The sequence below is a fragment of the Setaria viridis genome, chromosome 2 (genome assembly GCF_005286985.2).
Source record: "Setaria viridis chromosome 2, Setaria_viridis_v4.0, whole genome shotgun sequence".
NCBI classification, from domain to species: domain Eukaryota; kingdom Viridiplantae; phylum Streptophyta; class Magnoliopsida; order Poales; family Poaceae; genus Setaria; species Setaria viridis.
Genome location: NC_048264.2, coordinates 35051414 through 35068534, shown reverse-complemented (window position 1 = coordinate 35068534; position 17121 = coordinate 35051414). Strand labels below are relative to the sequence as shown.

Here is a 17121-nt window from a genome sequence, read left to right as displayed (position 1 = left end):
ATCCGGTGCTGTTCCTCATGTCAAAATGTCAAATCCGAACCTTGAACTGAATGAAACCGAGCTTAAATTTTCTTGCATCTCGTTTTGTTAGCGCAATCATTAGTCTCAGTTGCTATCTAGTAGCCATCCGTACGTATATGTACTCTGCAAGTTGTGTATACTGTTTTTTCTGTTTAGTTGGTCTGGTGCCGTGCCTTGCATGCCAAGATCTCTAATTGCTCTTCAAGTGGCATCACTGCATCAGCAAGGGCAAGTTATTATTAGTTATTCGTGCGAGCGAGTAACCAGTGAATATATTTCACTTCTTGTTGAACGAATTTAGCTTTTGTTTTTTCTAGATTTTATAATTACTGTGCACCAGAGCTTTTGGTTCAACTGGTATTTGACAAACTTGTTTGGCCCTTCATTGCGCGCATATAGCACTATTACGTTTCAGGAGGTATGGAGTAAATACAATCTTTTCTATTTGCAGCATACGTTTCATGTTTCAGTGGGGTGTGATCCCTTTTAGATAGATAGGACTCATTTTATCCATGGTCTTCTGGGTCATTGTTTGACTATTGCATGCCTTGTAGCAATCTTGTTTGGAGCATAATTCGAGATTAAACTACCATGTTTCAGAAAAAACGAAAGGATGGAATTGGAATTTAAGGCACCTGATCACAATATGTGGAAAAAGGAGGCAGCTGCCTGCGACAAAGATAATGGTAATGGTAAAGATGAACCGATTACAGTAAGAAACGAGTATCCTCGGCTCCCTACCACTTATTTTGAATTTAATAAGGAATTCAATTTGAAAAAGGCTGAGGAGGTACGATAACTATCCATCTGTGTGATATTCGCTTCCCCTTCAATTTTCTTCCCGTAGTGCTGACTCTTGACATTCTCTCTTTCAGATTATGTCAGAAAGGCATATTTCGATGGCCCAGTCCATAGCAAATGACATAATAATCCCAGACCCTAGTCCCGAGGTAAGTTACCTTCATTTACAGAATTCAACTGATGAATCTTTCCATTAGTTATGTTATTTTGTTTAATCATGTAATTTATAGGCTACTTAACTCTACTGAAACAATTTGTTTAGTGTTGTCATATATGAACCTTCGAATAGGAACATATGGTTGATTCACATGCATGAACCATGATAGGCTTTAGATCCCCTTATATTCTTTCTCTTCCCTTGTTGTTAATGCGTCATGTTTGGCTTCATCTCTACCTACCCCAACTTGCTTGCTTTACAAGGTTTTGTTGTTGCCATATATGCACCTCCCTAGGGCAGTTTATTTGTTGTGCTTTGTTATATGGATAGCTGATGCCTTTCACCTTTTTCAGTTGTGATGGATCCATCTAGCGGGTGTGTGAGACCTTCTTTCACAAATATTACCAATTGGAGCCCATTCTTAAAAAGGACAGTGTCCAGTGCTTCCTCCAATTATTCAAGAACTGTGCAGGCAAGGGCATGTCATGGAATCTTACCATCACTGCACAAACCTTGACTCACATGGTCAGTTTCAATGCCCTGCAATGTGCAAAAGTTGTATTGGAGGGCAAGGCACTTGAGCTCCATGGGATGCATGCTAATCCCAACTGCATAAACTCCTATGGATACTTCCCGCTCCATGAAGCTGCTGAAAGGTTCTCTATTGACATGATCGAGCTGCTCTTATGCCATGGTGCATCGGCCAATGTACGCACAGTTGGTAATGATGTCATTGAGGACCTGCTCCCGCTCCATGTTGCAGTTGAGAATACTTGCCTGCATAAGTATCTGGAGGACAATCTTTCTCTCAGCCAGAATCCTCTGGAATACATCTACAAGCTTGTCCTTCTGCTGTGTCTTCCTGAAATGGTTTGTGTCACTCTCCTCCATACACAAAGTACTACTTTTACATCATGACAATAAAAAGTAGATGTGGTCTTGCCATAGATCCCAGACAGCTGTTAAAATAAATTAGTGATACCAAGGACTGAGCACCCTTTTCATCTCGACTTGGCAGAGAAAATATAGTTCCCCGTTGATAATCTTTTGCCTTCATGTGTGCATGTTCTTATAGTAAAAGACAAGGAGTCTTCAATAAATATACAAAAATGTTGCTATTAACTAATTTTATTTTGTTTTCCTTGGAGATTGTCCCTAATCCATATTTACTTTGACTGGAGACAGAGCGATATATAGAAAGTTATTCAGCACTACTTGCTTGCATACAAATGCTAAATGGTACTTCCATTTTGTTTGCTTGCTGTTCTACAGAAGATCTTCTTGGATACAACTAGACTGCTTGCAGAAAAAACAAATAATCTACTTGAGGAGCTCTGGAATTACATCGAGGATGGAAAACTTATCCAGTCCGCAGTTCTACTGCTGGCCGCTCAGGAGCAGATCCGTGGAGGCTGTTCCTCTAAGATGGATGGCAAGAAAGATGGGTTTGACATTCTCAATAGGCGTATACTGAGGCTTTATCTTGCCTTAAGGTGGGGGAAAGGCTCAAACGAAATGACACATGAGCTTCTGGAGGAAAGGAGGACACTTATTCATTGTGCAGGGCTTCTTGTTGATGTAATTTCCCATGTTGGTGAACCTCTTTCTTCATACATCCAGGCACATTCAGAGGTAGGCAATTTTTGGCATATTGCCGCTACGGTGCCTCAGATGTCTGCTTTTATTGTTTTAATATTTTTATTTTGCTACAGTTAGTGCTGTTGATAAGAAAATACATGCCCTTGTCTTATTAGCATGAAGAATGTTAATATTCTCATGTCAACTGAAAAGAATAATATATGTTATATTTGACAGACTTGTAATTTTTAGAAAAAAGATTTGTCTCCGGCCTCTACGACCGCACACAGCCAATATCTTACATCATTCTCAGCATAAACACTGATTACGAATTAAAGGGAAATGTTATATTTGACAGACTTGTAATAAGAGTTCATTCTTTTTAAGGGATCTAGACAGAAATGAACTCTGAAAATAATAACACTTTTGCAAAATCACTGGTTGGTTTGCAAGAGTCTGGTTGCACGGATTTACATTGCCGGCATAACTTTGTTATTTGTTCTATCTGGTGGAGTTTCAACTTCACCTTAAAAACATCTCAAGATTATAATAACCTAAAAGTGTTGTGGCTTCTCATAAAGCTTAAGAGCCCCGTTGTGTTGTGTTGAGAAGCCGGAGGCCTTCTCAAGCTTGGACCATGGGCTTAGCCCATAGCAGGAGCGGTCAATCCCTCCTAGGTTTGCTCCAATAGTGATACTCATCCTTAAGATAGGATAGACCATACTCTTGTCTGGTCGACTTGAGATAGGATTGCATTAGTTAGATACTATATACTAGACTACTAGGGTCTATTCCATCCCTAGAATCTTCCCAAATAGCTACTCAGAGAAGAAAGATTATGGAAGGAACTCAACCTTAAGTGATATATGTTTTACTATCTGAATTCAAGAGTTGGTATCAAGCAATAATAAGATTGCAACACAGTTACTGATCATATTGATATCGTACAATTTGGAGTATGGAAGCGTTATATTTTGTTGAACTCATATGAATTTCGTTTTACCCTCTTGCTGCAATGTTTCAAGAGGTGTCTTGCTTAAACCAATGAACTTTTCTTACAGCAAGTATATATGAACTACTGCCGTCTTTTTGCATAACTCAGAGAACTACACTTCGAATCTCAAAATTATCAATGAACTAACTACTAATTTTTCGAACCCTTATCCTAGAAGGCCAGAACTATACATATTGTGCCCATATTACCATAAAGATGCAAAATTTTACTAGCTGACGACAACTATGACCCCACATGTCATCACATATGGCTCTGCTATAACCTCTGAGTGGTTGACATGTGGGCCTAATTAATATTTCAGTTCACGCCAAAAAAAGGTGTAGTTTTCTGATAATATGTGCAAAGAAAGCATAGTTTGTGAAATTTCTTTTTCAGGAAGTGTAGTTTTTGATAATTTTGAGCAAGTAAGTGTAGCTCACTGAAATGTATTCATTCTTTCTTGATGTTTTAGGTTTGTGCACTCAAATTTAGAAGAACAAACATGACCACATGCCTCCACTAAAGTTATGCCTCTTGCTTCCTCATTGAATCAGTTTGTCTCGACCACCCACAGTAACCAATGTACAAAGGAACTGAGTCTTGTAAATTGTCATTATCACTAAATAAATTGAGATGTAGCAATTTATCTTCTTGGAATACTATAACATCAAATAAAAAGGATCACTTTTGATGTATCAAACTAAAAGAATCGGAGGGAGTATCCGTTAATGCAGTAAACATGAACTGGAGAGAGCAAAATTCTACAGTTTCTATTTTAGGTAGTAACCTAGCCTCATATCAGAGTTACTATAAGTAGAACCTTTATACATCTCGTAACTAATTACTATATTATAATTATGCAATAAATAATGAATATATTTTTACAAAATGCTATATGTAAGATAGCTAACGAGTCTGTATTAATTCCATTACTAAATTGTTATAAATTCAAGTTGTGGTAATGTAGATCAGGGGTGAAGCCAGCCCAAAAATCCACCGGGGTCAGCTCTTTTAAATGATGGGGTCAAATCTTACTTATCTTAGTGATGAACAGTAATTAAGCTTAGGAATTCCATAATCCATCAGGGTCAGCTGACCCCGATAACAAGGCCTGCCTCCACCCCTGATGTAGATACAAACCATTCAATGTTGGGGCACAGATAGTGGTGACCTTGTTTGGTTACAAATGAGTATAGATTTATAAAGAGCTTCTATAAGTATGCTTGTGGTCACTACTGGTGTAAAGTTTCATATTAGAACAAGTATTTAATTGAATGCAATTGTATGTTTATAACTATTTTTTGCACACTGTTCTATTGCTTTCTGATTCATATTGCAACCCATTATTTCCATCATCTCTCTGCTACCATGGGTTATATGATCGCTACATTACAAAAGGCTAGCGATGTCTCGCCTTTTCTGTTTATTTTTGCTATACCTTATACAATAGCTTGTATATCATACAGGTCCCCCGTATGGAGGTCTTGGAACATGTTTCATCTATCCTCAAAGATTATGCTTTTCGCCCTAGCCCTACTGAAGAAGTCATGGATACTATAAACCTGTACTGCTCTTTGTATGCTTCACACAATAATTTTCTATGCGTCTCCTGCATATTCGAGAGAAAAAATAATTTTCTATGCCAATACATGTTTATTTTGTTGATTATTTTATTTTGTCTTCCACTTTTTCTTGAAGCCGGCCTTATGACTGCAAAATGTCAGACAGAGAGTCATGTAGCAAAGGTGTGTTGGGTGCATGGTTCTTTTTTCCATTTGACAAAAAATGAGCCCTAACCTCTCCTTTTTTTCATGGAGAACAGGACTTACGGATGCAAACAGGGCAGTTACCGAAACAGCTAGTGTGGATGCTGCAGAGGAAAAGGTAAAGATAATCATATATTACTGTACTGGAGCATCTCTATCTTTGCTTCTTGATCTTTTTGCAAAGTGCCATGTTGTGAGATATAATGCACGAGGTGTTGTTCACACAACCAATATTGAGGGCATTGTAGTATGCAGGGGGCAGCAGTCAGATCAGTCACTTGCATGTTTACTTTGTTATCAAGTTAGATTTGGTTGCTAGTTCATTGTTTTGGGTCTAGCGTATATAAGCCATGACATTATCTCTTTATTAGAGAGGCAAAGCTGTTCTCAATTTCTCATTTCTAGTCCCATCTCTCTCACCCCCACCTTCTACAAGAAAGTTCTTGGGCTTGACGGTATTTCCCCTGTAATCGTCTACATGCTCCAGTTTCTGTACCTTCTTTTTTTTTTTGAAAACTAGTTTCTGTACCTTTGCATTTTATGGAACAATACAAACTGTCTTAAGTCAGGGAATTGTCCTAGAACTTAGTACCCTGTGAACAAATCTGGAAGTAATTGGTAAGCTATAGGTAAAATGTATTTGCTTTACTTGCATTATGCTAACATCTATTTTCTTTTTTTGTGAGTGCATGATCTTGTAGCTCCCCTTGTCTTGTTTTGGTTAGAATGGTAATAAGTAATGATATCGTGGTGGTACAAAAGAAAGAAAGCTACAAGAATTTCTGCCTTTTCCTGTTTCATTTTTTTAATTTTACAACAACTTTAAAATTATGTAAGGAATTTGATTTCCCAAATTGATGAACCACATTGCTTTGAATTGCCACAGCATTCCAACTATGATTCGTCTCTGCCATGCTAATGTGATGGAGGTTCTTGACCAAAGAAAAGGGTTAAATGCAATACTGTATTAATGAAATTCAACTAGTGTTTGCCCAAAATCTTATTGAACATATTAGCTCAATAACATGGCTGAACCGGGAAGTGATTCCCCAGTAACGACAAAGGGGGCTGGCTTATTATTGTTATTTTTAACACCCTGGTGTTGTTGAATGATTTGTTGCATCTGATATTTATTTGGTGCCTGTTGGAAAGATTGTGATAAAGGGAAAGGCGGAAAGCAGGTAACATAATCTTTAAAGGCAATAACAAAACAATGTGTCGCTTGTTATGTTTGTGCCATGCATTGTGCTGGTTCAGCAGCTTATCATGTTATTTGAGCATGCTACTTAAGTATCATTCATATTGTGTGTTGACGAACATACGGCATCTCAAGCGAGAGGTGTCTGATCATGCTGAAGCGATGTTGCTGGCCTTTTGATGTTGTACCTTTCTTCGAAATATGTGACAGGCAGCAGGAAAAGAAGTAGGTGATGGATGGGACCCCACATATAGAAGGAGAAGTTTCTTACCATGTTGGAGGGTTTATCCAGCCTATGCAAGAGCAGATGCTAGGCCTGGGCATGATCTTGAACACCGTGTCTCTCGGTGCAGCCCATTTGTCAATGGATCTACTTCAACTCCAAATCATAACCTTGGTTCGGTGGGAAGAACCTTACCACTTGCAAGCAATCATCAAGCCAAAAGGAGCTTTAGCACTGCTTCTATTGGTGCATTTAAGGCTCTTGAGAGTGCTAAAGCATGCATGAGAAGAAACTAGGAAGGTACAGCACGGGCTCTGTTTTTCCCCCTCCAGGTTTGCTGAACTTGGACGTTCCTCTTTCTTTCTTCTCTCAGATATCTTTCGTAACATAAAAAAGCTTTGGTTTTCTCTTCCCATTTTCGTTTTCTGAAGATGAATCACCAACAAGTCGATGCGGCAAATAAGTGTCGTCCTGCCAACAACACAGTAACGTTGCTGTATTTCCTTGACCTTTCTCCTCTCCCCTCTCATACAGTTCCAGGCGGGCGAGAAAAGGGCGATGCCTCTCCCGGTGCCGATTTGGCTGCGTTGCTTTTTTTTTTCATCGATTCCGGCGAGGCGGCGGTTGATGTTCCTCAACGGCTTCAGATTCCCTTGCTGTTGTGGTGGAAAGCTCCGGTCCGGTCAATCTGTCGGCCTCCGGCGGCGGAGTTCATTGGAGTTGAGGACGAAGAAGACCTGTGTGAGTTTGGGTGTAATTTTGTATTTCTTCAGGTTCTTCTTTGTAATTTGCAGTCGTACTGTGCTGCTCTTAATATAATCCCTCCTTTTGTGAAAAAAAACATTTCGTGAAAAAAAAGTGTCGTCCTGCCTGTAGAGTGCGTGCCTGTAACAGGTGGATTACAGATTACTGAACAGATACGGCAAGATAGAATGAAATCCGGTTTATAGGAGCACCGTATAGGCAACGCAAGAAGGGATAGAAAGCGATGAATATTCCTGCAATCCACGAAACAAGGAGCAGACATGGCAAGACAGAATGGAATCCGGCAACACAAGAAGAGATAGAAAGCGACCTTGTTCAGCGTGAATGGATCGAGAGCGGATCCTTCGCCCCAGAACTCTGCGGAGTGTCAACGTCCAGATCGAGGCATCCACGCATTATAAGGCAACATCCTCCCACAACAACTCCTGCTCTGCTTCGGCCGCCAGCGCGGCCTCCACTTCGAGGCCTCAAGCGATGCCCGAGCGCGACATCGCCGCCGCCTTTCATTCCCCGGGTTCCAACGGGTTTATCGGCTTCAACCCGCAAACCGGGAGTTATTTCCTCGTTTTGCCTGGTTCCTGAGCGGTCTCGGACCAACCCGGTCACGAACCTAGGACGACGGTTTCATCTAGCTTGGTTCCAGTCCGGCAGCCAGTTTTGTTGAACCGGTGAACAGGGCTAGGATTACTGAACAGGGAGAACTTCGTTGGTATCGGGTAGGCCGAGCTTGGTGTCCACAGCTGCAAATCCACAACTGATACCGACGCATGTAGGACGCGACCAATGGAGCTAGTGAGAAACAACCATCTCCGTAGTCCACGACACGTACGCAAGGGAGTGCGAGACGGCTCCTTCCACAAGGCCAGCTCTTGCTCAGCGCAGGCGGTGAGCACGCTGGGTTCTCTGGCCAGGAACAAGGCATCGCTGGCGAACTCCGTGCCGGTCGGGGCAGCCGGTGGCCATGCCAGGTCCGTTGAGGCCGGCGGCAGCATGACAACGGGGCCGCGTGTGCGTGGGACGAGGCCGAACCACGGCGTCGCTGCCATCGCTACGGGCAGGGTAGGAGCCGACCGGCGGCGGAAGGTAATGAATGGATGGTCAGGACTCAGGACTCACAGACTCAGGAACACGGGAACTCGTGTGGGGAGGGAGGGACGGGGCCACGGATACATCAGATTTTGCTTCATTATTGTGGATATTTTTGGATGTTACGTGTCGATAAAAGAGTACGAAAGTAGGAACATTGATATATTAACATATGACAATTACAAGGTTCCTAATATTTGATATTTTAGAAGCATAAAAATCATCGGTCATTCATCTAGACTACTTTATTGATCTAGATGTTAAAAAATGACATGAAACTTTATGGCAAACATATATAAATATAATACATGAATAAGAGAAGTGGCTTCACAAGTCTTTAGCATATCTTTTTCACATGGAATACAGTTGTCTAATACTCCATTCGTTTCTGTTTATAATAAGGCGCACACGCATATTAAGATTTAAACTTTACAATCTTTGACCAACAATTTAGCAAATATTTTTTTTATTTTTTACACTCCTCAGGAAACCCACAACCTCATCAGTGTTATAGCAGCCTTTTCTTCTAGCGCCTCAGGTTGTTTTGCAAGCCTTCTTTTCTAGCAAGTCGGTCCGCAAATCAATTGCCAAGACCTTCCCATCTGATTTCTTGCTTAATTCTTTAAGACCATCCAGCATTTTTCTGGCCACTTCAGAATATTCATGTTTCAATTCGAGGCCACTGAACATTGCAAGGCAAGCAGTCGCATCCAAGTCCTTGTTATTAGTCTCCCTCGGTCTTAAACTCACTGAGGAGAAAATGACCGCAAGTCTATTACTTCGACAACACCTTCCAAGTTTCTCATGAATTTATCCACATTGTACATGTCTTGGAATTTTCTGTTCATAAAACTTATGCCATTAGTTGAGATGGACAATAATGGTCACATTTATGAAAATAGTCGTGAATTCCTAGAGTAAAGGCTCATACTGTATGCACAAAATGTTGCAGCATTTACGTATCTGCAACAGGATTTATCTTAAGGAAATGAAAGTCATCTTCTTATCAAAGAAGCATACCTCTTGTTTCCTAATTCATTTCCTCTTATATCTGGAAGTACAAGTGTTGCACCTAGATACCTTGCAACAACCACAGCATCTGTGATCTGCAGATGAAAATTGTGGAATGGTGTTCCATGAATTCAATCAAACAGAATAGCAGACACATGGCTTTGTTTTTGCTTATATGAGAAATCATGCCAACAAGTTAAGAGTTAGAGGTTCACCTGTGAGATGTGATATTCTGGTCCCATAGTCAAGGAGAATGTCACGTAACCATTAGATGGTTGAGTTTCTACAGAAATCATATTAGTTAGTATCAGTAACCACTTTTTTTCAGGAAAAGGTTCAGATCTGAAGAACTTATAAAATTTAAGAATGGATTATTACTTACTTGGACTTGGTATGGTCCAGCAAGGTTTAACCTCCTCATCAGCGTCCATTAGGTTCTCAACTCCACCCGTATTGATATTGCTCATTTCAGCATTATCGTCAAGCTTCATTGTGTTAAACTCTGCACCTGTTGCCTCCAAGCCCAGCTGTTCACAAACATGGATTCCGGTTACAGCAAGCCTTGATCAGTTGAAAAGACAAATCCTCCCAATAACCCTGATCTATCAGATACTGATAATATCACTACATCAGCTCCCTAGTCTGCAAGATTATGCAGATAATTCAGCGGTTTGGCAAATTAGATGCAGCCGGTTAGTTGAGGACACCTTTTAGCTTTTCATTGTTGGAGAGACTGATGGAACTATCTTAAATTTTAAAATGCGATGTAGGATAGTGACTGTTTGCAAAGAGATTTAAGAATAATGACTTCCCCCTTTTGCTTTATATCCACCCAATTGGTGTTTTTCTTCTCAAGGATGTGGCCCACCATCAGGCTTTTTCTGGGGACGCTCCCAATAATGTGTTGTTTACAGATATCGAGATTCTGATTCCTTTGACTTAAGTACCTAATAACCTCGGGGCAACGTGCTAATGGACTGGAATTGAATAATATAAACCCTAGCTAAGCCCCAGAAGTCAAGGCCGCAGAACAGTGCGAGATCCCCCTTCAGTATTGGATCCCCAAATCACTTCAGATTTGCAAGAACTAAACCGAAATGGAAATCCTAATCACACGCCGCACTCCACACAGACCAGCAACGGGACCAATCGCCGCCATCCATGTCCCCTCACACAAACAACACGGATTATAGTAGAAGAAACAAAAGCATAAAAATCATCGGTCATTCATCTAGACTACTTTATTGATCTAGATGTTAAAAAATGGCATGAAACTTTATGGCAAACATATATAAATATAATACATGAATAAGAGAAGTGGCTTCACAAGTCTTTAGCATATCTTTTTCACATGGAATACAGTTGTCTAATACTCCCTTCATTTCTGTTTATAATAAGGTGCACACGCATATTAAGATTCAAACTTTACAATCTTTGACCAACAATTTAGCAAATATTTTTTTATTTTTTAGTATAAAATTGACATGGTTGGATTTGTAATCAAATGCACTCTCCAATAATTATAAGTTTAGAGCCATAAATAATATAATATAAGATAAATAAATGATCAAAGTCTAAATAGTAATAATTTAGCAAATAATTTTTTATTTTGTAATGTGGAAAGTAACTCAGCGAAATCACTGTCATTACGTGGCACATCCTTAAATATCTCCACCCAGATCAACCATTTCTCCTTCCAAATAATAAAGGCCAGCTTGGCTATTCCCTTCTTAGTGAGCCTACCAAGTGCTGGTCCACCACTTTGGATCTGGTTTAGTTCATCAAATGACGCGTCACATTTCCCTCAAACAAAGCTTATGTTGCTTTCACGAAAATCATATTTCAATAGCTCGATGTTGCCATAGGTGTTCAACCAATCATCTGCAACAAGCACCCTTCGATGGATGATATGATCAATAAGGGGCTTCCTCTCTGATTCCTTCAAACCTTTCACTCTCAGCATAGCTTAGGTACAGTACCTTAAGTTTACTTATTCCATGAACCGTTCCATGAAAGAAGGCTATCATATCATGATCCACATTGGAGGGAAGCATCAAGCAATGAAAAGCAAGCAAGGGATGAATGTCGCTTTCAAACTCAGCTCTGAGTAACCTAATGTCAAGCTCCGTGCTGACGGTAATATCCACATGCTGAATAAAGCCACTGCTATCACCAGGTCCAAGCTTATAGAAATTCTTGGTGTAGTTAAGCTCACTGTCTGAATTATTGGCACCAAGTTCCTGACCATCTGGATCTGACTTTGTGCTGAAGTGCCTCATATTCTGGAGAAAGCCAAAACTATCACTAGGACCAAGCTTATGGACACTCTTAAAATTCCCAATCATCTTTTGGGTCTGGCATGGTGCTCAAGGGCCTCCAGGGAACAACAAACTGTAAGGGCTTCTGAGCAGAAATGACTCTTCTATGTTTCATCAGAAAACTCTTCTATGTTTCTGAGCAGCTCAATCGAAGTTAGGTCAAGAAAGTTACTGTGGTAGGGGGTGAGGAGGTATTTATACCCCTTCACCAAAAACTAGCCGTTGGGAACGACGAGTTCCGGAGATTCTGGAACTTTCTCCTAAAAACTCTGGAACCTTCGGAGTATTCCGCAACTTCTTGCGGAAACTCCAAAACTCTCAGGTCAACACCTCTTTGTGTATATCCCATGTGAAGTGCAAGTGCGAAGGTGTCTCTCATAGGTTGGTTAGGTCATCTTGAGCACCTTTTTTAATGTAAAAACCACGGATTAAGTATCCCTCTTAATAGTGCGGCATTCTTCCTAAACTCAAATTCAAATAAAAAATAAATTTAGTCTTCAATGAACGCCTTGTTCACAATTTGTTTCCTTTTTGAGGGCCATTCAAGAGTGCTACATGTCCACCAATCCTTTTATACCTACTCATGCGCTTGAAAGTTCATTAGACACTTAGTTTTGCATCATTAACTTATCAAAACCCACTTAGGGGACCAAGATACTCTTTCACGCGTGCTATGACCATCTCTAGCAGTGTCTCTATGGTCAGATTAACTCATATTGCCTCTCACTTAGGGGAAAATGGTTTCAATCATTTTTTTTAAAAAAACTGTCTTCAAATATGCACTGCACTTTATTAACAGTTTGGTAACTTTTGTTGATTATACAAAGGGCCATCACCATGAATACATTGAAAAACTATTGTAATTGACACTAAGATGTAGCATTGATCGTGTGGTGGGTTGAAATATATATGCTGCAGTTGAAATTCAAGTTTTGTTATTTCTAAATGAAAAAAGCCTTGATCTTGCGCAATGTTATTGGTCAATTCTTCCTAGAATGACCATTATGCATGATATGAAATTTGTCATTACAATTTCATTCACTTGCTTATAATCATCATGTGTTTTGCATGATTTTTTTAATAATTGTTATTTTGTTCAAATTTATGTGCCTGTAGCAAGGCACGGGCTATTACCTAGTAATCATCATTTGGGAGAGGAAGCAATATGCGGCCCGGCCTGGTTTTGGCAGATAGTCCAGGCCTCGCTCTCGCACGGTATTCCTATCTGGCTTCCAGAAGCCAGACTTGGGTTAGCTTGGCACGAGCCTGGCTCGTGAAAAAACAATTTATCTGTAAAAGAAGCTTTTCTTAGTTCTTGACTTATTTTGTAGGAAAATGTTTGGTAGAATGATTTCACCTAACTTTTTAGAATGTATAAAAGATGGCAATTATCCATTATGCCCTTGCATATGTATGTTGCTTGCATATACGAGTTTTATGTGCGGCCAATGTTGATAATGTGATTTGTGTGAAATAAAAAATAGTAATAATGTAAAAGATAGCTAAGCTAATAATTAGGTTTGTAGTGCTCTTAACTTTTTTTTTCACTTTTCTTTCTATTTCTTTCTTCCTTTTTTATACCCTTTTCTTTTCTCTCTTTATTTATTTTTTCCTCCCATATATCTGGTCCTTCTCCTAACCGCAGCTTTTCTTCCTCAGAGCATCTCCAAGAGAGTTGCTATCTCACTCTTTAAGCTAAAATTTAGCAAGTCTGCTAGAAAACTACAGTCCAATAGAGTTGCCATCCGACTTGCCATCCCATCTGACTTGCCAAATGTTCCTCCAAACTCTCTGAACTTGGCAAGCAGTTTTGGCTTGCTAAACGTGGGTCCCGCACACAAAATGGAGAGTGCAAGATTGAGAGTCTGTTGTGGTAAGAAATAGAGAGGCTGTTAGAGTGAATGGAGAGTGTAGATGTTTAGAGAGGAACCTAGTTATTAGGATTTGGAGAGTGAGAAATGGATAGTCTGTTGGGATAAGCAACTCAATATAGAGAGGAATTTTTTTGCCAACTTGGTTAGAGAGTTAAATGGAGAGTCAAAAAATGGATAGTCCATTGGAGTTGCTCTTATCCAAGCAGCACTGTAGCACTGCACCGTTCTGCTACCTACACCACTCCTCTCTCTAACTCTGCAGCGCCGCTCTTCTGCAGCCCCGCTCTTCTGAGACCCCACTCCTTTTTCTAAACAATTTTGTGGTTGCTTAAAAATAGGAACTTTGGAGTTGAGATAGACCACTCCTTTGCATTTGTAATCAATTTCCAGAACTGTGTCCTCACATCATCACCACCTCACCCCTACATGGAGATTAACGTCACCAGCCAACCAGTCATAAAGAGGCAACAGAAGTTTGGTCCAGCACTTCTAAAAACATACATACTGCCATCCAGCACTTTTGAACTCCAACACATCAGGTTCAGTGATGCTCTGCAATGACAACTAATACAACAGGCTTCGGCAATGTAAGTAGGATCAGTTGATATAAAATAAGTATTGCATAAGAGTGGTTTGCCTATGCATGATAATGGTAGTCTTGTAGCTTGTCCATTTTAGGTTGCTTACCCAACATGTAGTTTAAGAAAATCTCCAAAAGTCCAAACTGCACGGAAAAGAGAAGGAAATTTTAAGTAGTAGAATTCAACAATATTAGATTTTACTTTGTCATATTAAATTCAAGAAAGTGTAGGAATCTGAGCAAACATGAATCTATATTCTAATATCAATTATGAAAAATTGCTCTCATACTACTAGGCCTATGATGCATACTATCAGGGTGACCTGGACTCCCAGCAAGTTCAGCTCAACTGCAAAATCTTACTTCATTTCAGTTTTCATTGAAACCTTTTCAGCTTCTTAACAGATATAACAATTTCTTGCTAAATAATCTATAGTTGATATGTTGCTAAATAATTTTGATAACTTGTGTAGCAACCAGTACAGTAATAAAATTCATGGCCTGATCCATCTATGGTTTGTACAACTTAAGACTCCATAAAAAATTCAATCCAACAGTGCACACTGTTTGTAAATTGTAACTCAAGCAACCTTCTTGGACAACAGCACACCTAGATACGAAGAATCGTAATATTTTGCATTGAACCACCATTAACCAATAACCTGGCTTTCTTGGCAGAATGGCATGGATGGGAAGGAATCAGTAAAAGCAAAATAAAACCATATTTGGTATTGATTGTACAAGGGAAAGAAGGAAAATGATGTGTCCTAAAATCTAGAAGGCAAATCATTGGGCATTAGTCCTCACAAATACAATGGTTAATGCAGTTCTTGATACCTAAAGCCGCCCATTTACAGATTAAGAGTTGGGAGCCAAAAGTTGAATTTGAAATAAATGCCAGTGCTTTGTAGGCTTGAAACCAAAATTCATAAAATAAATAAGGATTGGAGAGCCTAAAGCTGATATGAAACAAATACCACTGCATGTACCCCTGAATCCAAAATTCACAAAATAAACTGCATGTAGTCCTGATTATATGTTTGTTTGAAAATTAACTTTTCCACCTCTACCATGTTAAGATACATTGCATGGGCACCAGTACAATAAGTGGCCTCAATAACAAAAAGATTGGCTCAAGAATCAATATTAATATATCATCACTGATTGCTATAGAAAGTTGACGAGCAAAAGGCCAAAGTCTCCTAACTGCAAATTTTAAAGAAATATTGTCGAGAAATTAACATGCACAAAATAAAGTAGTCAAGAATTCCCATATTCAGAATATGAGAGCATAAAAAACTATTTCCAGTAGGTCTAACTATGGTTCAATCTAGCGAGTGTGTATAAGTGTAAACTGGGATGAAGTAATGGCTCTGAGAAATTAGCCTATTTATGTTGGAAAAAAAATCTCAGTTCTATCAAATTAGGAGCAAGATTAAAGCTACTGTCATCTAAAGGCACATAAACACAGGGAGACTCAAAGCAAACGATGGATAGTTGGATACCTTATCTGCAATACCACATCGCAGAGCAGGTCACAGTCCTCCATGCCCTCCAAATCTTCAATATGCTAGCACTTTGTGATATGTTCTGAAGAATGCGCTACCAATATTCCCGGCCTCTTATTCTCTAGCAAGCCAGCTCCTCTCAAATAAACACATAGTAGCATCATTCTTCCTTCACACCTTTATTCTCCCTCTGCCTCCACCGAGCAAGCAATCCTCAATAGCTAGCAACCTGCCAACCAGTTTCTTTCTTTTTGTTCCTCCAAATTAGCAAGCAAATATAATCAGCAGCACCCGAGCCGGGGGGGGGGGGGGGGGGGGGGGGTTGCGGCGAGAGGAGGTCGGGAGGTCGCGATGGGGCAGCGGCAGGCACGAGCATCCCCACAGCGGTGACCCGGAAAGCAGGCAGCGGCGTGGCACGGTGGTGCGGAGGAAATGAGGGAGGGCAGTTGGAGCCAATGTGATGCGAAGGCGGAGACTGGGGATCGCCAGCAGCTCGACGCTCGTCCCCACCACGGCGGCCACGCTCCCGGCCCTCATCCTCCTCTCCACCGCCGCGCGGCTACAGCACCCCCGTGGAGTAAAGCAGCCCTCTCCGCACCCTGACCCCGCCGCCTACACCGAAGCGCAGCCACGGCGGGGTCGTGGACCCGTGTGGAGCACGGGGGCGAGGCGGACCGCTGGGGAGCCGCCGAGCCGGAGGGTCGTGGGGTGCGGCGGTGGGATAGGGAGCGGGAGGCGGCGGCAGACTCTCGGGATCGAGGCACGGGGAGACGACGGAGGAGGACAGCTTTGTCGCGCCTTGAAATTTCTTGAATTTTTAGGATGTGAATAAAGGAAATAATTAAATAATGATTTTTTATAATTTTAAATTTTTTTCTAACGTTTATTTTTCTTTACAGGAAATTTAATATAGAAAAAATAATTATTTATTTTTGAATTTAATAATATTGTTATGTGTCTGCGCATTCATGCGGTGCATTGTTTTTGTTACGTTGAATTCAAATTTATGTTTGAATTCAAATTTGAATTCGTTTGAGGAAGCCCTTTTTCCTTTTTCTTCTTCCTTTCTTCTTTGGGCCGACTTCTCCCGCTTTCTCCTTTTCGGCCCAGCCGTTTCTCTGGCCCATCCCTGCGTCGGCCCAACGCCGCACCAATCCTCCTGCCGGCCCAGCAGCTCACCCTCCGGCCCAACCCGCGCTCCCTCCGCTGGCCGGCTCAGCTCCCGTTCCAGCCGTGTCATC

General features: G+C 40.7%; 2 protein-coding genes across 2 annotated transcripts; one reads left to right on the top strand and one right to left on the bottom strand.

Annotated features, from left to right (window-relative positions):
- Positions 1 to 601: 601 nt before the first annotated feature.
- LOC117843090 (uncharacterized) lies at positions 602 to 7611 on the top strand. The gene is made up of 8 exons (XM_034723655.2): positions 602 to 811; positions 897 to 971; positions 1352 to 1849; positions 2252 to 2611; positions 5018 to 5115; positions 5250 to 5296; positions 5374 to 5435; positions 6726 to 7611. Exons 1-8 carry the CDS (start codon positions 635 to 637, stop codon positions 7032 to 7034), a joined length of 1626 nt encoding a protein of 541 aa, XP_034579546.1. The 5' UTR covers positions 602 to 634; the 3' UTR covers positions 7035 to 7611.
- Positions 7612 to 9065: 1454 nt separating this feature from the next.
- Positions 9066 to 10137, bottom strand: LOC117844322 (protein MANNAN SYNTHESIS-RELATED 2). The gene is made up of 4 exons (XM_034725055.2): positions 9983 to 10137; positions 9816 to 9883; positions 9610 to 9695; positions 9066 to 9429 (listed from the first exon to the last, which is right to left on the bottom strand). Exons 1-4 carry the CDS (start codon positions 10089 to 10091, stop codon positions 9336 to 9338), a joined length of 357 nt encoding a protein of 118 aa, XP_034580946.2. The 5' UTR covers positions 10092 to 10137; the 3' UTR covers positions 9066 to 9335.
- Positions 10138 to 17121: the final 6984 nt, after the last annotated feature.

Coding starts and splice junctions, on each gene's coding strand:
- LOC117843090 (XM_034723655.2), top strand. CDS start 635: ATGGAATTGGAATTTAAGGCACCTGATCACAATATGTGGAAAAAGGAG. Junction 812..896: donor ATTTGAAAAAGGCTGAGGAG/GTACGATAACTA, acceptor TCTCTCTTTCAG/ATTATGTCAGAAAGGCATAT. Junction 2,612..5,017: donor ACATCCAGGCACATTCAGAG/GTAGGCAATTTT, acceptor TATATCATACAG/GTCCCCCGTATGGAGGTCTT.
- LOC117844322 (XM_034725055.2), bottom strand. CDS start 10,091: ATGAAGCTTGACGATAATGCTGAAATGAGCAATATCAATACGGGTGGA. Junction 9,884..9,982: donor CTGGACCATACCAAGTCCAA/GTAAGTAATAAT, acceptor TGATTTCTGTAG/AAACTCAACCATCTAATGGT. Junction 9,696..9,815: donor CAGAATATCACATCTCACAG/GTGAACCTCTAA, acceptor TTTCATCTGCAG/ATCACAGATGCTGTGGTTGT.